The sequence below is a fragment of the Dermacentor silvarum genome, chromosome 3 (genome assembly GCF_013339745.2).
Source record: "Dermacentor silvarum isolate Dsil-2018 chromosome 3, BIME_Dsil_1.4, whole genome shotgun sequence".
Classification (NCBI taxonomy): Eukaryota; Metazoa; Arthropoda; class Arachnida; order Ixodida; family Ixodidae; genus Dermacentor; species Dermacentor silvarum.
The window spans coordinates 219,491,980-219,512,966 of NC_051156.1; the positions used below are offsets into that span (position 1 = coordinate 219,491,980).

Consider the following 20,987-nt stretch of genomic DNA (forward strand, 5'->3'; position numbering starts at 1 on the left):
TGCAGGACGAAGGCCTCTCCCTGCGATCTCCAGTTAACCCTGTCTGTCGGAGTCATGAGGGAGGTAGTGGCCGAATACTGCACCAGGGAGGCCAATTCCTGTTCTGGTGAGGGAGTGACTTTGATGAAGCTTAGTGGGCCTTCCTAGTTTGGTTGCACCTGAACTAGTATAGCCCCACTAGCTCTCGGCGATATATTTTTTTTCTTGCCGGTGTCAGGCACCACTCCATGCCTGAAATAGTAGCACATACATAGAGTTATATACTAGCACACACACACACACACACACACACACACACACACACACACACACACACACACACACACACACACACACACACACACACACACACACACACACACACACACACACACATATATATATATATATATATATATATATATATATATATATATATATATCACTTCTATGACCATAGAAGTTCTCACTGATAGCTACCGAAGTATCCTTGCAGGTCGCTGAAAATTACCTATATATCGAACTTTTGTGATCCCCTTCAGATTCAATACATCCGGGTTCGACTGTATTCCTCATCAGCTGGATGACACTCCGTGCATATCGTCGTTCTAACTTTAGTTCTTTTTTCCCCTGTGCTCCTTTAGGAAGACTTCAAAAATATTGATGACGGAGAAACTTTCTGGCTGCCCTATTGAGGAACCAGTTACGACGTCATTGCCCATGTTGACGCCGCGCTATACGTGACGCTGTATTGACGCGCGAAAAAAAAAAATAATAACGCGTCACGTGGTTGACGATTTAGCGTCACCTAAGAGCAGTCCTCCGGAGGTGTACTCCTTTATTGGCATCAGTCTTCCGGAGGCGGCGGAGGCACGTAGCAGTCTTGCGGGGCGTCGTATCCCGGCAGGGATGGCGGGCAGTACACGTCGCCACCCGGTGCGGCGGGCGGCGCGTACGTGTCGCCGGCGCTGCTTCCGCTGTAGAAGGCCGGCTCGCTGGGCGGCTGGTAGCTATCGCCGGGGTACGCAGGCGGCACGTAGGTGCTGCCTGACGTGTACTCTGCGCTGTGCGGCTGGTAGCTGCTGCGCAGGGAAGACAAATGCGCATGGTCGGTAAGCAGGGATTGACATCAGAGTGTACCAATCATCGTCGTCATCATCATAATCATCATATAGAGGTTCCCACAACAAATTACCAGGGGGAGCTCTGTCACTGCGATCCTTCAGTCACCGTAGGAATGATATTGCGTTGATTTGTCTAGTCATCGTGCTGGTGGCTCCAGGGGAGGTATTCTGGAAGAGTCCATGCACCTAGCGGACTTGTCCATTTCGTCTGCTGCTGAAGTGCTGATTGGCTGTGACGCCTGCCCCCTGCGGACGCCGAGCTCAGCCCAGCCAATAAGTTCAACAGCAGACGAAATGGCCAAGTCCACTAGGTGGACTCTTGCAGAAGTACTTGAATTCTGTTAATTATTGCGCCCTATAAAATATCCATGCAATTAAATATTTCTCTGGACACAACAAGGCAATGAGTTTCTGCGCACGCATGACGAAATGTTTTGTTGAAAGCGATGAATTTGCAAAGTCGGAAAGGCGCTTGAGGCCGGAAGGACGACGTTTAGGCTAATACATACATGTGCTGGCTGAACCGACATACTTAGCTCCCGTACACACTAGCGCTAGGTTTTCGCTGGTAACTTTTGTAGGAAGCTTTATAGCAGGTTGTATTTGTTTAGATTATACATCATTTTTAAAGATCGCTTATGGAAGATGGCAAAATTCTAATCCATTAGCTGGATTACCCAAAGGGGCGGACGTTACTTCCACGAGAAATAATGTCCAATTAGTTTAAAATTTGTTTACTTTGCTTACACCGAAGCACGCTTGCTCCAAGAATAATTAAGTCTTCCACTAGGTGCTCGCAAAAGTGAAAGTCGCAGCCGCCTCCATGATTAGTGCGCGAAAAACTTGGAAACTTGTGCATGTGAAGTTCGTGTGTGCGGAAATAGCGACTGTAAAAAAAAAAAAGAAAAAAAAAAAAAAACGCAGTGTGAGATTGCCAATTTGAAACAGGCTGTGCGCTAGACAGAACAAACGATAGCTACCACGACGAATAGTCACCGAGTGTAGCGTTTTCGTTTCCAAAGGAGCGCCATACTTTTCAGCGTCATATAGGAATGACAAGGATAGAAGGAAATGATCGAAAATGGATAAGGTCAGCATTTGGCGCATGGAACTGCCTTATAGAGGTACAAGGAGCTTTGAAATAATCACTAGGTGGATGGGACGCGCGAAGTGCGGTGTCAACCACCGGACATATTGAGGCTTCCAAATATATGTTGCCAGATGCCCCTTAGAGTTCAGGGCACTTCAATTATGCATCGTAACTTAATCAATCTTATAAAAGAGAAGTGGTCTTGGTGGAGGTTTATGCTTTGCTATATAATTTGCTACGGCCGCTGGCCGCACCAAGCGCGTTTTGCCGTTATGACCACTGGGGAGGTGGAATCTCTCGGTGTTATCTTTACTCTCAAAAACTAAATTCGAGCGTTACTGTACATGCGAGATTGATTTTATTTTATTACATTCTTATTTCTACGAAATCACAAGTAAGGAAGTAACACGCTGTATATGGTGACTAGCATCGTCCTTTCATTTCAACTTCAGTAACATCTTCACCCCCTCTCCCCAACCATTACCCAAATATGCCGAAGTGTCACCCCTTTAATAAATCACTGATGCGCTTACTTAATTTTAGCAAATAGGAGCTTCACTGACAGAGTTTATTTCGCATTCCGGTTCTTACTAAGACAAAATGCCAGGACTGGAGCAAAAAGCTGCTTTCCAGCAGCTTGACAAGGGATCCGGCCCTGATTGTATCTGGCAGTGAAGATTTTAAGGAGAAAAAGAAAAACATACATGATGTACATGAAACATATACAAGATACCTGTCATTGTAATAACTAGATATAAAATAACATATGAAAATGTATTTAGATTGTAATCATAATATCTACTCGTGATTGTTACCTAGTACAATACATTGATAACAATATTACTTCAGACACAATGCACATATCACAGTCACATATAAACGTCTTTAACGTGTGTCGAACAACAATCCACGAAAAAGAAGATGTAAAGAGAGAAATACGTATTAAGGAGCATGCGACCATTTGAAAACCGCAATGCTCTAGTTTCATAAATAGCGTGATATGATTAATCTTATTGAATGCTTTGGAGAAATCTACAAAAACACCTAGTGTTATTTTCTTTTCCTCAAACGCTGTCAATATGAGATCTTTTTGCGTTAACAGAGCCATTTCTGTTCACATGCCTCGACGAAAGCCGTATTGATGCTCAGTTAACAGAGAATGATTTTCGCAAAATGACACAACCCGCTTACAGATTATTTTCTCGAGTCCTTTTGAAATTATTGGAAGTACCGACACGGGCCAATAATTGGAAAGGCTGTTTTCCGTCACCAGATTTAAACAACACAGTAAATTTTGCACATTACATGCCTGACGGAAATACTCCAGTAGACAGACAAACATTGTATATGTATATTGTATATGTGGGTGGGCACTGGGGGGAGGGTGTCGATAACAAATTTAATCGGCTTCATCTGAAGTCCATCAATATCGCGTGCATGGGTGTTTTTTAGAGAGATAAAAATTCGCGCAAGGACATTTCGAATGTCCCTGGGTCGCAGATGTCTCTCGGGAACACACAGCCGAGTGCTTACAAAGTGGGCGGCTGGTAGGTGGCCGCTGAGTCCACGGTGTCCGGTGCCGGTGGTGGGCAGTAGGCGGTTCCCACGGGTGCCTGGTAGCTGTCTACCTGGTCGGATGGCGGAGGCGGTGGCACGTACTGGTCGCTACCGGGTGGCGGAGGAGGCTGGTACGTGGACATGGCTGCTCGGCTGTCTACCTCTGCGGCAGTGTAAGGCATTTGGAAAAGAGTGCGGCTATATATGATGGATAGTGTTTCTTACATATCGGTTGATCAATGACAGTACTGCACAATGCCGTGAACGTTTGTTGGTTTACCGAGCTACCTCGATCTTGGGACAATCGCTCGTGCCTCAGTCGGCCCTTATTATATAATCCATTTACTTTAACCTTGTAGAGCCGTGCATCGTTACGCTAAACTTTTCTTAGGTGAAGTACACTGTTTGCACTGGCGGCGTTTGAGAAGAGACGCAGTACATGTGCTGCGACAGCCGCTCGTGTACCGTGAAATCGGACGCGAGTGGAACCATGAAATGCTTGTCTGGGCACTGTCGTGATCATCATAACTTATTAGTCTCGTATAGAGGTCCCGAAAGGGGCATGACGTGAGAGGGGAGCAGTGAAGGCAAATAAACAGCGTGAGGGTCAAACTATTGCAGCGGGATCCAAGAAAGTTTAAAGTTTAGCGACATACAACAGTTGGTAACGATCATTAAAGTATCGTGCGCTGCACAACATCAACACGGTCGATATTCACAACTTACAGCCAGCAAGTGTCGGAATTTGTCAGGATTGCGCTCGTTGAAAATGAAATCGGGGCGTTCTGTGACGCTGGGAGAGTCGAGAAAGTGAGTTTCTATGCAGGCGGGGATCTTTGTCCCGCCCGCTGTGCCCGTCTCGCTAATGGCGGACGTCTGAACTGTACTCCGTCACAGAGGACGAGCCGTCAATATTGGGCCTATTGCACGTAGCAATAGGCCCAATACTTCGCTAACTTCTTTCACACTCGGAAAAACACTTTTATGAAGCACATATTAAGCAACAGAAAGCTGCATCGAGGGTTTTTCATGTTGCTCTACAATTTTCTCACTTACTCTTTTCATCTAATTATAACATTTGAGAAGCTGACTAATTAATTAAGACTAATTGTGTAATTAGGCGGAATGCAAAGAAAAATAAGCAGAGTATCTCCGAGCGACCGCAAACAGCATCACCTTTGGTTTTGTCCAGCTACGTGGCGTTTGCATATTTTTAATGTTTGGCTAAAGTTACGTGGGACGCTTTGTATAGTTGCCCTTTATCATCTTGCACTGCCTTTTCTCTGTTTCCATTTCTACGTCATACGGCCAGGGTGGACAGTGTGTACACAAGAGTCGAAAACAGTGCGCAATAGTTCAACAATCAGAGCAGCGCGTCCAATAGTCCGGTTTGCCTAGCGGATACCCAGGCCTGAGCTCGCAGCGATTCGTTGCTTGCCATTCACAATTTCGTGCGTTGCTCATTTCTGCATAACGGCCACCCGGCGATGTACAGTTGAGCACTAAGGCCAGGTATAGTACATCCTGTTCCTCCTATCTTCTGAGAGGGGGAGGAAAGGCTCAGCAATAGTTTACTTCCGCTTCTGCTATCTATTGTACACGAAGGGCCTGTATTCTTTGCCACCGTGGTTCCCCTGAGCTGCAAGTGTGGAACAGGCGTTGTAGCTTTTTGTATGTAAAGGTACGCATCGCCTGGCAGTCGGGTAACGGCCTCTCTATACGCCAGCTCTTGCACAGCCAAGCGCCTACGAGAACTCATATTTTCTGCACGTGGGGGCCGTGTACCTACGCTATCTTATCGCAAAGACTAAAGGTGGGCAGTGTTTTGAACTCATGCGTCGCTGCACTTGTGCGGATAGGTATATCGATAAGCACACCGCCACGTTCTGCCCCTGAAATGTGCGTCGGCCGGAGTTCTTTGCCACATTTTTTGTCCCAACCGCGCACCACTTTCGTAGCCGGTTTTTCTAACCTGCAAGGTTCACGCGATGGAGGCATACTTGATTTCATGCTACAAAAAAAAAAAAAAAAAAAAAAAAAAGGTTAGACGATCAAAATTTTACACCTGATTCTGTGACGTGTTCAGCGCATTGAACCCATAGCCGTACCACCCGACCAGAGCGCGCAGGATAGTCACTGTGCCCTATCTATACCATGCAGTTCCTCCACCTTTATGCACATCTGTACGAGGGGATCAGAGTATAGTATTGCAAAATATGTAGCTATCACGTGTTCTTGGATACGATGCTACACATACCATGAACTCGCGGGCCCAATAATTAATTAAATTTTGGGGGTTTTACGTGCCAAAACCACCATCTGATTATGAGGCACGCCGTAGTGGGGGACTCCGGATTAATTTGGACCATCTGGGGTTCTTTAACGTGCACCTAAATCTAAGTAAACGGGCGTTTTCACTTGATATCTTCCGTGCAGTATAGCTCAGTGCGCACTTATCGGTCAAGCGCCGGCAAATGCCAAGTCAGCTTCTTGTCGCACCTCGGAAATTGTGTAACAGAATGCACACCTTGCTGTAAACTCTTATGCGAAAAGTTAACGATCTCGTGAGAGTTAGGTTACGCGGATGAAACAATACGTGTTGTGCGTGGACAGGCAGTGGCGTAGCCAGAATTTATTGTTATTATTATCATCATCATCATCATCATCATCATCATCATCATCATCATCATGATCATCATGCTCATCATCATCATCTCATTTTTCGAGGGAGGGCATTCTTTTGGCTGGGGCCGGGGACGGGAAGGGAAGTTTAGGCAGGCTGCATGCAAACACAGAAATTTCGCGAGGGGCAAGTGCCTGGTGTGTGCGCCCCCCCTCCCCCCCCCCCCCTTTTTTTTTTTTTCTGTAGAGGGACGCCGGAATCTTCCGCGATAGCTCTTTGTCAGACTTCGCTGCCCGTACAATATATTTACACCGCTAATTAATTCGTTTAGGCTGTTTTGTCACGCTATAAGAATGCAACTAGAACGACCATGGCTTTATGTTGCATATTACATGGCACAAAACAAGGTGGAAGAAGGTATATTCGCCCGATGAGCCGCAATGTTGCCCGTACCGTCTGCGTCACAAGACTCAACGCATCCCATGTGCACCGATGAGGTGCACGTCGCTGTTCACGTCGCGTCGGCGACCGCGTAGACCGTCCTCGGAGGCGACGCTGCTTCAGCGGGAGCAACGGGCAGTGCGTCCTTGACGATACAGGCAAAGTGACGCCAGCTGACGTCCCTCACAGCGCAATCTGGGAGTGGCTGCGGGGCGGGAAAGTGTGATGTTGCCGAGGTGAACGTCTTTTATAGAGACAACCTTCGAACTATACTGCATTCCACCTCTGGTTCTGCGCTTAGTATGTACGTGCATCTACGCTTTGCGTATCAAACGGGGGACATTTGAAATGTTTAGTGAGATTGCGTGCCTCCTCTGTGCAGGAACTTCAGGACACGTCAAAACACATCAAAACGTAATAGGAAACTGGCAGTGCTGCACAAGGGGATACGATCTTGTAATGACAGTGTAATGGACGGTGCGTGGCACAGCCAACGTTGAAATAATGAGAAATAAAGAAGAAAAAAATCGAGAAGTGTCGCTGTCATTGCGAGAAAGCTTTACTATAGGCCAGAACTGCCAGCATTGGAACTATATCGTATACGTAAAGGCGGAAGCTGAGAGCTGTGTAACAGGGCCAAGTTAAAATGTGCCTCACTGCAACCGATTCGTCAAATGGATTAAATTTTTCACAATTGATTCAACAAGTCTGTTGCTCAAATAAAGCTCCTGATCATTTACTTCTGGGGCAAATAGCAATCGTTCAAATGGCAGCTGTCAGCAGTTCCCGGAAAAGATGTGGTACAGCAAGTGCAAGAACAGCGACACATGAAAGAATTGCACAAGAGGGGGGGCATCATTCTGACAAACGAATCTCTCAGTGCTGCGATGTTTAAGTCACGCGTAAGATGATGTACGTCGAGGGTGAAAAGTAGGAATGAGCGCTGCATCACGCCAGGTCCACTCACTCTTTGACGTCCGCCTGGTTCAGCTATAGACGAGCGCCGACGCAGGGAAATGTGCACGTTTGTGCGGCAAGGAGATTACGTTGGGGCGAAACGGCGCCGTCAGTGAGAGCGACAGCCCGGAATAGGTGCCCAGAGTTTTATCTTGCCGGCTTGACAATAGCTCCACTCTCATGCGAGTAGGTGGGCGGTATATAGGCGCTCTGTGTATCGTGTGCTTGCGAGCAACTTTTGTAACGCGTATACGTGCACGATATAGGTGGGCGTACTGCAATTCCCCTTACAGGCGACGCTGTTGCCTCGCGATTTCTTTCCAGCCGCTGCTGGTTACGTCCATATTAACGCGACAGCGTTAAGGGACCCGTGTCGCAGAAAATCCGGTGTCGGCGTCGGCGGCGTTGTCCGTTAGAGAAAATCGTCCCCTATATATTTAGGTATACGTATATGCCACGCCTTGCTATATGACACGCGCTATATGCGGGTTATATATTGCCGCACCATTCTATCAGTATAATGTTGCTCATACCTTGTCTTACATCCTTGACAAAGTTATTCCTCAGAATTTTGAGGATGAGAACCCACAAACAAATTGTCATGAAACAAGACACCGACGGCGCATACCTTTTATGTTAAATCTTCTCAGACTGAAATATTAAAAGTGCGAAACAAATAACGGAAGATCGGTCCCCGCAAGAGGCCACGTTTCTACCAGAAAGCTCGCCTTCGTGCATAGCTTTCGCCGCCAGCGTTTCCCGGTAAACATTACGGTTACATAAGCTACAGTTGCCGGGAAGCGTGGGAAGCAGTCAGGAATCTTTGAACGCTGCGCACAAATGAAGCAAAGATATAGTACAACAATTTTGCGAGAAAACCTTAACTGGCCGTTCGCATGAAATTTGTGAGTGTTGTATTTTTTTCCTTTGCTGGGAGAGACCAATAAGCGCGCATTGAGATGGCGAAGAAGTCCATGATTGCATTTTAAGATTGTCAAAACTTTTTGTTGTTGTTCACCAGCTAACCGGATACGTTTTATGACTGCGCTCATTGCACCTACGTCCGCACAAACTTAGGTTGGTGGTAGCGTTTATACGTTGTTATGTAGTACATTTAATGACAACCACTGGGTCTCCAGACTGTGAGGCATGACATGTGATTTAATATATACGGGGTGTTTCACCAAACATTAAAACAAATTTAAAGGTGGCCTTTGGCAGATAGCGCAATACTAGTTCATGAGCTGTGTGGGGATCGAGGTGCCTTCCCGCGCCTCGTCGCCCAGCTCGCGCGTTGCGCTTAGCCAACGCCACCTAGAAAAATTGGCTTCGCTCGATCTCCGGGAACCGCCGCCGTAACGGCAACATGGCGGACACGGCTAGCGCGCGGAGCTAGTTTCCCGCGCAAACCGTGTTTCTCTCTCCCCGGGATTGAGTTTCCGCGCGAGAACACGTCACCGGGACGCGCCCTGATTGGCCTCCCGAGTGACGGCCCGCGGGCGCCCTCTCCACCCGAGCTCTCTTCCGCTGAGCGCTTCCTCGCCGCGACAGATGCTCACTGGCGCTGAGCCGTGCTCCCGCAAGGGCTGCTGAAGATAGCGCCAACCTTTCCCTTTCCACACGAACCACTTACTACTACTACAGATGCTCACGGGCCCGCAACGAGTTGGTTACGCGAGACCTTTGCTCTCGCGATTCCTTGTTATCTCGCTTGGTGGACCGCTACCCGGTTAGACCTAGCGCAGCGGGCGCGCGTACTTGATCGGTCTTGCGGTGAGCCTTTGCCCGTAAGCGCCGTGACTGTCGCACTGTGCTGTATCTTGGGTGAATAAACCCGTGTCTGTTGGCGAACTGACTCCGGAGCCTTCTCTGCGCCGTGTCGGAGAGTCGACGAACTCTGCCGTATCGCCTTTGTGCGTTGCGGAGTGGAGGAGCGTCGTGCCCTTTCCTTACCGTCGCTCGTAGGGTGAGCATTGTGCCAACCCATTTCCACAGCTGATGGTCTACTCGAAGAGGCGAACATCACTTGCAAAAAAAAAAAAAGAAAGGAAAAGAAATGCATAATTGACTAATTATCAAAAATTCACTAATAAATGTTTTTAACTAATTACCTTCGGGCCCATATTGCAATTTACAAAATCTAGCCGCGGAGTTCGCAAGGCGGATCCACTTGGAACGAATTCTCAGGATGATGCCAGTTTCGAGATATTAATTCCCGAACATTACGGAGAAATGCATTGGCGTTCCAGTTACTTTTGTGCTTCAATGCATAAGCGACGTTTTGTTATGAAAGTAACTGGAACGCGAATGCATTTCTCCACAAAGTTCGGGAATTAGTATCTCGAAACTGGTGTCATCCTGAGAATTCGTTCTAAGATCGCCTTGCGAACTACACGGCTAGATTTTGTAAATTGCAATATAAGCCAAAATGCAATTATTTAAAAACTTAATTAGCAATTTTTGGTAATTAGTCGATTATGCTTTTCAATTTTTTGTCCAACTAATGTCCGCCTCTTCGAGTAGACCAGCTCATGAACGAGAATTGTGCTATCTACCACAGGCAACCTTTGAAAATGTTTGAAAATGTTCGGTGAAACACCCTATATAGACTATGTAACCATGTAACTGCTCTCAACACGTGCACGAGCGGCAGATGTTGGCTGCTGCTTTTGCCCGTTTCGAGAGCCTCACGCTGAACTTTCTCTTCTTTTCTATCTCTCAGTGACCACGCGCGTTGTCAAGTGCGCCGTAGCTTTATATTGATACCTCAGCTTTTGCAACCGTGCAAGCAGAACAAGATAGAGAGAGAGAGAGAGAGAGAGAGAGAGAGAGAGAGAGAAAAGAAGACATTCCGGCTGTCGCTGCCGAAACGTACTGAAAAGCAGAGTACCTAGGCTTGTTGTCGATACGAGCGATGGAGCTTCACGCGCCGTGCATAAACGTCGCACGTAATGGTAGCCTAGGCTAAGTGTCTGCGTTTTGTATTTTCAGTCCGGCCACTTCGAATTGCTCGCATAAAGCCGTTTGCCTGTGCAGACGTGCTTGGCACTTGTCTGCTAGAAGGCTGGTTCACCAGCCACGTGTCAGCGCGTCCTTAGGCGATTTTATTGCCGCCGCGGCTTGTTGAAGGGCACCTGGTTACTTGGCTATGTATCTGCTATATTTGGCTGCGTGCGTGGGAGCAGCACGTGTTTAACATACAGCCTTGCCTCGTGCTCTTCATTTCCAAATAGATGCAGAAAGCAATAAAAAAAGACCCTGTTGTTTGATTATATCTGGGTGAACTTAAAGGAATTCGCATGATTAAAAAAAGATTTCAGAGTTTAGAAACTGTTGAGAGCGCATTTATTTTGTTTAAGTCCTCGACCTTTTTTTTTAATTATCAGAACATTTTAACCCTTTAAAAAACTTTATGCACCGAGTCTTCAACTCTGTGACACTCTTATTTTTGTGGAAGCTTTCTGGCATAAATCAAAATTGGGCTCCCAACTGTTGCTGGAATTGAAGTTTCTGCTTTAAATGCAAGAAAATTATTAATATTGGCTTAGCAGTTGTGTCTAGGGTATCGCAGCTCAGTGAGATCCGCTGTAACCGACGTTGATCTTTGTGCCGCAGTTACTGGCTGACGTGGGTTAGATACAAGGTATACGCTCCCCAAAGTACGTGCAGTACGTTAAAAAATATTGCGGCAGAACCCATCCCACGATGACTGTCGACGATAATGCGTCAGCGTCGAAACAATATATTGAGAAAACGTATTGCCACCGTCGAAACGAGTTATGTATGAGGAATGTACTGCGGAGGGACTCCCCTTTCGCGCTCCCCAAGCACACTTGGCGCCATCTAGTGCCGCCATTGCGAAGCCTGCGTGTGGCCTCCGAAATGCATGGCGCGCCGGTGCCTGCGAACGCTGAGAAACGCGCCATGCGGCAACCGGGATCCTCTCTCGCGCTTCTTTCGGGACACGTTGCGCCATCTAGTTGTGCTGCCGAGAAGTCCGCGCGTTGCCTCCGAGACAAAAAGCGTGGTACGCCGGTGCCTGCGAACGCTGAGAATTGTTCACTCGCTTGCCGCACACTCAGTGGCCCATAACCCAAGCTGGCGAGAGGCTCATTGAAGAGCGGCGCATACCCAGTGCATTCATGGCGCAGCCTGCTAATGCATTGGCTTGCTGTCCTTAAGGAACCCTTGTGATGTGGGTTTGATTCCGCTGAGCATGGGAGAATATTATGGAATCTTGTCGTTGTAGAGTGGCACATACTTGTAGTTACTCAAGTTGGCGTCAAAGACGTTCATTGAAGAGCGGGGCACACCTACTGGCACATACGCAGTGGCCCAAGCTGGCATCAAACGTGTTCATTGAAAACCAGCACAGACCGAGTGGCACATACCCAGTACTCCAAGTCGGAGTACATAAGTTTCTTAGAAGATCGATGCCTATACAATCTCGCGTCTGCAGTGACGCATGTCGGCGTGAGAGAGCTTCGTTCAAGAGAGGCGCGTGTGTACATACACATTGGCACATACGAAGTGACCCAAGTCGATCCGATAGTTAGCTTCCAACTCTGTTACCTCAGCACAGCAGCCCGATGCGCCCACCATTCGACCACTGACTACCAAGTGACCAAAGTAGGCGGGAAAACGGTTAGATACAAACATAGATACACACATAGATGAATGGATAGATAGATAGATAGATAGATAGATAGATAGATAGATAGATAGATAGATAGATAGATAGATAGATAGATAGATAGATAGATAGATAGATAGAATGGCCCCGGTAAGTACGTGAAGTACCCAAAGAACGCCAACCCAAAAAAATGCCAACGCATTAAAAATCAGAAGCTTTTACATACGTCAATGTGGTCACCTTCAAAACACTCCCCATTAGACACAATACACTGGTTCCACCTCTTCCATTCTTAGAAGCACCGTTGGAAGTCCTCTTCTATTAAGCGCTTCAGCAGCAATGTCGTTTACTTCGCCAAAATCTGTCCTGGAGCACCAGCTCGCACTTGGAGAAAAATAAATAAAAAAGTGGTCGCAGTTTCACCTGAAAGGCGAAGCATCAATTGCGATAGCAAATTTGTAGAGAGCTATACGGAGTAATGATAGTAGCTTTATCAGCTGTATAAACTTGGACATGCAGCAGCACCGGCAACACGCAGAACTGTTGTCGACGCCGTCGGCGTTTTGCCCACGTTCGCACAAAATGCGTGCGGCGTTGGTGACTGTTGCCGGAGCCTGTGATATAAATAGGTACTTGGTGCCGCAGCTAAACGTCCCCCCCCCCCCCCCCCCCCCCCCACGGCCTTTCGTGCGTCAGAAGAAGGCGCGTTTGCTCTACATATATGGTGATTGTAAAGGAGGAAAGAGACGCCTACTTCTGCAGCCCTTAAGGGAGCACGGCACAGAACGCGCGTTTGTTCTCCGCCGTGCGTTCACTCCCCGTGAAAGCGCGCGTCCCTCGCGCCCTTTCACTCGCACATACAGCGTTCGGCGGCGCGCGGCGACGATTTCATCTCCATTGACGTCATACGGAACCTCACGGCGACGGCGACGGCAACGGCGACGCCGACGGCAGAAATCTGCTTTGGAGTGTCCATATAATTGCTATCGCAATAATAAAAAAGTCGTAGGGGTTCCAGCAGAGTGTTGGAAATGTGTGCGAAAAACTCACGGACTATCAATGCTGAGTGCTGATAGGGGCATTATTGCAGTGCAGAATCAGCGCCCTTCTTTCCGCAAATTTGGTCTAACGCGGCGCACACGATCTCTCAGACGTTTCAGGACCTTCAGGTACAACTTGCGGTGCACAATTTCATGGCAGTCAAAAACACGACCAACAGGAGTTTGATTTTTACTTTGCTCTCACGCGCTTTTTTTTATTTTCTTCAAATTTATTTTTTTGGCCTTGGCTAATCTTTCTTTTTGTATACTCCTTGCTCGCGACTTCAGCTCGATGTCGTATTCGTGAATCCAAGTTTCTTCGCCGGTGACGACGCTTTGCAAGAATTCGTCGCTGTCTTCTGAAGTTTTCCAATCAATGCAACATTCTTTCCGTCGTAACGTTTGCTGTTTCGGCATTATATTCACGCAAATCTTTTTGCCAATTCCGAATTTTCGGTCAAAATTCGGCGAACGGACGACTTTCTCAAACCAAGTGCTTCTGATAAAATTTTAATAGTCATTCGGTGGTCGCTGAGCACAAGATAATGCACACGATCGATGCTTTCTCCTTCGCACAAGGTGGAAAGGCGTCCTGATCTTGCGTCGTACTTATTGGGGTCTTCGCGGCCTTCACGAAAACGCTGGATCGACTTGTATACGGTTGTTTCATTTAGGACATCCGTTACATAGGCATTTTGCAACATCTGATGAGTTCCCACACCATTCGTGCCCAATTTCACAAGAAATTTGGAATTTGATCATTTCGTCGATATCTCCATTTCGACAGACTAAAAATGGGTTTCACAAAAAGTGCACGCATAAAATTTTGCTTCGTCATACAAACAGCCCAGCTTGTACTAAAGGTCAACATGGTTCTTTTGAGTGGAGAGAGCGAGAGAGCATCGCCGCTACCTCCCACTTTTTTTTTTTTTTTTTTTTTTTGCTGTCTCACTGCATGAACTTAACAAACCTCGATATCATAGGCCTCTTGGAATTCGAAAGATTACCACGAGAGATAGTGGGGCACCGAAATTGCTTTCAAGAGGCCACAGTGGCGAATCACAGATATCTAGAAAAAGTTTAGTGAGAGTAAATGTGCAACAAGAAAAGAAAGCCATTTGGTACGTATTAACACATTAGAATTGAATGCGGACAATCACAAATAATAGCTCTCGGGAACAAACTCGGTGTAATCTGGCTTTGCTTACGACGGCGCATAAAGTTTAGCAATGGTGAAGCATCGGGGCTGCCGCTGTGGGGAACCCGGATTAGGAACCTACCGTCGGACGTGTAATTTTTATTGATCGACAGCTTGTGCTGAGCCATCGAGACCAGAAAAAGACCGAGCGAGGCACGCCAGTCGTTTCTCATCGAGAAATACGATGATGACATGGCAAGCCCCGGAAAGATAGGTAAAGAATGCTTTGCCTAAAAAAATTCACCGACGATTACGATACTCCTTAATGCGAAATTTGAGCTGCAGCTCTATGCGTGTTTTCACCTCGCGATATATTGGCTTGCGCGGACAATCTGTCTCGTGCGGCTCGTTGCAAACGGAGCGAAGTGTGGCGCAAATGGCTCGCTGATCGGGAGATCGCGTGGGCGTGATTCACAGCAGCCGCCGCAGACTTCCGCTCATGCAGTGACACACGCGCCCCGCTGACGTCATGAAAATGAACAGTTAAACCTACCAAGCTGGAAGTGACGGCACACAGGAAAATGTGAGCTGGCCGCTTATCGAAAGAAATAGACTCATCAGCAATGCACCACACTTTACAATCGTTATCTGTTCACGATATATTGTATGGTTACTGGCAGCGCGAACTTGACATGGACACAGGAAAGATCACGAGCAATGTGATAGGTCATGTGTCCGTGTCAAGTTCTTGCTACCTGTAACCATGGGATTGCAACAACTAACCCGAGTGCATCGTTTGTTTCGTGAGATTGCACACGAGTCTAGCGTACGTGACGGTTTTCTGCAGCCTATTGCATGTGGCGGCGTCATGACTGATGCGAAGAGAGAGCGCCAAGCGCGTGTTTCTCTGATAAGACATTCACAAGTGGCTCCTAACCAAGTATGGGAGCTCTAGCCACTGCGACCTCTTACCTTTATCAAACATCTGTGCGACCATTCTTACCATGTCTAAGTTTCAAAAATAAAAAAAGACGTTGCATTCACTGATGTGTGGAACGCTCGATAAAAACGCGCTCGCAAATACAGTGATTGCCTGCTTTCGTACAGTCCTTGTTAAGAGATATAGGGCGGATTTACTCTGCAGCCAAAATCCGACATGGAGACGTGCAGAAGTGCACTGTGCATTCTTGGCACCCCCTATAAGTTCCGAGGTTTTGTAAGGTGAGGAGGAGTGATAGCGTCTTACTACATTCACGGTGGGCCACGTGACGCTGAACACCGCGCGCGTTCTCACGCGGGAAGCCCTCGGTAAGGCGAAGGAAGGAGTGTGTCTATTGCATCCAAAGAAGCAAGAACCGGGTGTTCACGTTATCAGGGAAGAGCCAAGAGAAACGATATCTTAGCACTACAGGAGATATCAGCACCGCTTCTGAGCAAGCACTTCCTACTCGACACCTTCTAGCCCATATCCTTGAAAGGAAAGTTGTACACGGGCTGTCATAGAGCTTCGCGAAAGAGGCAGCGGATGACTGCGCAACTGGAAATGATGAGCGCCGCTTGTAGACACGAAAGTTGTATGTCGGGCATCTCGTCCTTTGACAACTTTCGAAGCCCTCTTCCAGATGACTACTCCAAAGACACCTTAGAATTGAACTCAACACACCCTAAGAGGTCACTAAAGCGATCAGCTCTAAAAGCCTTAATAACTTTCTTTAATGAAATGTATATTGTATCATTTTATCTTGGCACCTTCTCCTTTGTTACTGAAAAGTGATATTGTATTTATGTATTAACTCTAAGTATGTCCTTGTTAAAAATGTTAGGCCTAACGTTAAGAGACAGGAAGAGAGCGGAGTGGATCACAGAGTAAACGGGGATAGCCGATATTCTAGTTGACATTAAGAGGGAAAAAATGGAGCTGAGCAGACCATGTAATGCGTACGGTAGATAACCGGTGGACCATTAGAGTTACAGAATGGGTGACAAGAGAAGGGAAGCGGTAGTTTAGGACGGCAGAAAGCCAGGTGGGGTGATGAAGTTAGGAAATTTGCAGGTGCAAGTTGGAATCAGCTAGCGCAAGACAGGGGTAATTGTGGATCACAGGGAGAGGCCTTCGTCCTGCAGTGGACATAAATATAGGCTGATGATGATGATAAACTCCTTGTGTGCTTTCATTTATTTATTTTGTGCAATGCGATTGAAATGATCGATTCCCTTGTGTTTAATAGCAGAAATTTCAGAATGTGCTGTTTTATGGTTGTTTTTATATTCACTGTTTAAGCATGCTTATGAAATGGGCTTTATTGACGTAACGTTTGTCATGTCGCCTCATGTTATCATTATTCGGTCGGTGAACAATTTAATGTTTGTTGAGAAACCGGTGACGCAATAGTTGCCAACATCTTGAGTTTCATTGAAGTGAATCGCTTACTCGCACTCGGAGATGGCACAATCCGTTGGACAACTCAATCCAACAAATCGATAAGACAAACTGAAAACCGAGCTCATCTAAAGTCACAATGAAGAAACGTCACGCTCTCAATTCCAATGGTGTCGGCGCTCCACCAACAAAACATCAAAAACAGAAGCGAGAAGGTGTGATTTATCCTAATAATGCTACGAACACGCGTTCTAGCTCGTTCAATATCCTGCCTGATGAAACGTATATATAAATTTTTCTTCCAACCAAGTTACGAATTTCACGCGGCTAAGAGCAAAAATCAGTATCAGGAAAAATGCAAGTAACAAAAACAAAAAAAAAACAAAAAAAAAACAAGTGGGCGTAAAATGTAAAAAAAGAAAGAAAAAAAAAGAAAATCAAAATCGAGAGAAGCCTCCCGAATTGGCTACTGACTTTAGCTATACTACTCTTCCATTACAATGTTATGCTACAAGCATTAATTGGGCGAAAGTGCATGTGGACAGTATTTGTCCGTGGTTTATCAAAGAAATCGGTGGATCCTACGCAGTATGCGGGAATCAGTCAGAGCGACGCTTTCTCGGATGTTTACCTCCATATGTTCCCCTCCACTTCTTCCCGTCTATTTAGCTAAACGCTTCTCGCTCTTTGCATGCTCTTGTCCTATTTTGTTCACTTTCTCTCTCTCCACACTAGTGTTGTGACTCCTTCATTTCTGTGCAGCCGATTACTTTATTTCTTGCCTTCTGTTCTGCATGTCTCTTCGGGAACCTATACCAGCGGTATATACCCATTCTGGGTGATCGGCCAACAATGTTAACATACCCAGTACCACATTCTCCAGTTTCACATACCGACCCAAGTTATATAATCGGCAAGGCAGTAGCACTCGCAGAGTGTGGAGAAGGTGACAACGAAAGCTTCGCTTTAATGTGTTCGATCAACCTGACGTGATCAGTTTGTTTGTGTGCACTATGGTGTGGCACGAATGTCCTTTGCAAAAGAGTGCCAGGAAGCTGTTTCTTCTTGTATACATCCGGATACTGTCCCCTGTTTTAGGTAGCAAGGTTTTCCTGTTTTCAATGACAAAATTCAGCGTGTGGCATTCAGAGTGACAAGTGGTAACTTCTACACCCGAGGTCAGTTTGATTGTAATTTAGCCGTAGAAAAGTCAACTTCACAATCTGCCGCTAGCGCTTCGAGCGCACTGCTCTTCTCTTTAAAGTATAAGCTTTATCCACATGCTGCTATACAGAGAGACGAAACTTATCCCAGTGTCAGCCATGTTGAAGCAAGTTTGGGAAAGGCTTCGCGCGCCAGACGAATACGTCCCATGCCGGTCTTGGGCTTGCTCGCCAAATTACATCGTTTTACTGCGTATGACAGAAAAAAAAAAAGTGGAAGCTTACGTGATTCCCCTCGGCGGTGAAGTCTTCAGATGAGGTAAGCAGACCTCTTGTCGGCCTAGCGTGAAGTCTTCGCGTTGACACGACTCTTGCCAACTGTTTCGGTCGCGTTTGCACCGGTGCGCTATCTCCGTCTCTCTCACCCGTTCATTCTGCTATGTCCCCGTTATCAGACAAGCTTTTCCTAGGTATGAAGACTTGAACAGCCGGCACGTAGCAGCCCCATGCCATAAAGATTGGATCCATAGCAACGGGTCATCGAAGAATGGCCACAGGCCGCACTGTGTGTGCACTGTTTTTTTTTTTTAACTATGGTTTGTAACCCGAGAGCTATAACACTTTCGATTGCAGCAGTCATTTATTTATTCTGCACGTTTACGGTGTTGGATATGTTTCCAGCCAACAGAAAGGGTTTAAATTGTCTACGTTCCCGTCAGGTTGGTGTGTCATGCTCATTAAAACGGAGCTTATATATATATATATATATATATATATATATATATATATATATATATATATATATATATATAAGGAGCCAGCAAACAAAGACACCAAGGACAACATCGGGTAAATTACTTGCACTTACTAATTGAATTAAAGACATGATAAATTAATGGACATGTACATTGATGAAAAAAACAACTGGCCGCAGGTGGGGAACGAACCCACGTCTTCGCATTACGCGTGCGATGCTCTCACCATTGATCTACCGCGGCGCCGTTTTCCCATCAACTTTCTGGGGTATTTACACCTTACAACTAGAACTAACCTTGGGAGTGTTAGCCAGCGCTACACATTCGGCAACATTGCTGCCTTCAGGTAGCATGTGTGGGTTTATTGACCAGTTGCCTTCACCTAAAAAGGTCACGTACTCGTGACGCCTGCGGCAGAAAGGATGTTCCACATCCGCCGCCTAGGTTTGTGAGTGGTGGCGCTGGCTAACACTCCCAAGGTTAGTTCTAGTTGTTCGCAACCTTCCCGGCGGAGCAGAGTGCGAACGCTGAGCGGTCGCTTCTTTGAGCACCCTATGATCCAAGAACACTATTCTATACTTCCATAATAACACAGCCTCATAGGTGTCTCCAAAGCACACATACATCTTCATAGAACAGCGCTCAGTATTAACGCAATAGCATTAAGGGCCACGTGTCGCAGAAAATCCGGCGTCGGCGTGGATGTCGGCGTCCGTGGCGGAGAAAATTATGCCCAACCACCCCGACTGCGCAGGCCCTCCGCGCGACGTAAGGTGTTAGCGAAGTAGTAAATCATCCCGAACCACCCCGACCGCGCAGGCCCTCCACGTGGTGCAAGGTTTTGGTGAACAAAAATTGAATTTCTCACAGTGAAATCCGCCAGAAAAATGGTAAAGCACGATTTAACCACAGCCTACAGACATGGTGGCGTTGGATTGTAATTTGAATGTATGAGCAAACATAATTCTGTTACGAGGAAACTCAAACACAAACCCTTTTTCCAGCATTTCTACCATACCAACACCGGCACGCTCGGGTAGTTTACTTGCGAAAATGCTATCTAGATGGCGCTCGCATCCTTGGCAGGTCAAATTGGGACTTCGCCTGCCTAATGCGTTTAGGACACACGCGCGCGTCGGGGCAATAGCAAACAATTAATAAAATAATTAAAAAATGTGCTAGGGCCTTCACATTTTAGTATAAGACGACTTATATTGCCCCTGGAAAAATGTCTTCCCAGCAATGTATTTCTCTTTAAAAGTGAAGCCGACTTTAAGGGGATCGGTGTAAGCTTGGTCTTTGTAAGCTGGTTTTTCCCCGTTCTGTGTTGCAGTGAAGCCCACTGAAAGAAAAATGCGATGCGAACGGGACCCGGTAACGCCATCGTGTTCCACTCAAGCTTAAGCGCCCCCCCATTTTTGAACGGCTTATTTAATTTTCGTAATTTGGGCTACCGTATATTTAAAAGCTGTGTATGTACGATCGGAATTATATAGCCGTGAACGTCTACAACAACATACGCCGAAACGAAGATCCACTGCCTGCAGGCTTGTCGCGTGCGTGTCAAGTACTCGTGCACAAGGCCCGCACCGGCACTGCACTGACACCGGATGTACTTGCACACTGGCGTGCACACGAGGAAAGAAGACGCCCTTCGGGCAACACTATGGAAGAGCTACCACCTACACAGACAAGTTGCCCAGCGTGTAAAACGGCAACTGCGCCAACCATCAGGCACTTGTTGTGGGAGTGCCCAATGTATGCCGCCCTCCGACGAAAGCACCGGGGGCAAGTGGCCAGCTTTGAGGAGTGGATCCGTCCCTCGGCGGAGGCCGACACTGTCCTGCGAGCGCTGTTCGCCTTTGCTGCGGAATCGGGAATTCTCCGCATGGTGTAACCATGCGGGGAAGCATTCCTCGGTGGCTGGCCTTGTCCTCATCTCCCGATTCCCCAACTCCATTACCCTTAATAGGCCGATGAGCCATCCCTATCTCAATAAAGCTTTACCATACCATACCATATAATATAACAATCCATCTCTCTATATGGCTTTCATAGATTATGAAAAAGCATTTGATTCAGTAGAGATACCAGCAGTCATAGAGGC

At 46.8% G+C, this 20,987-nt stretch overlaps 1 protein-coding gene across 5 annotated transcripts; it reads right to left on the minus strand.

Annotated features, from left to right (window-relative positions):
- Positions 1–808: 808 nt before the first annotated feature.
- LOC119446698 (uncharacterized) lies at positions 809–18,568 on the minus strand. Of its 5 annotated transcripts, none has more exons than XM_037711206.2 (4): positions 18,411–18,560; positions 6,827–7,019; positions 3,727–3,913; positions 809–1,058 (listed from the first exon to the last, which is right to left on the minus strand). In XM_037711206.2, exons 2-4 carry the CDS (start codon positions 6,855–6,857, stop codon positions 827–829), a joined length of 450 nt encoding a protein of 149 aa, XP_037567134.1. In that variant the 5' UTR covers positions 6,858–7,019; positions 18,411–18,560; the 3' UTR covers positions 809–826. The 5 variants fall into 5 exon arrangements, with proteins under 5 accessions (XP_037567134.1, XP_037567132.1, XP_037567133.1 ...); XM_037711204.2 differs by having other exon boundaries at positions 809–1,061; XM_037711205.2 differs by lacking the exon at positions 18,411–18,560 and adding an exon at positions 7,782–7,956 and having other exon boundaries at positions 809–1,061.
- Positions 18,569–20,987: the final 2,419 nt, after the last annotated feature.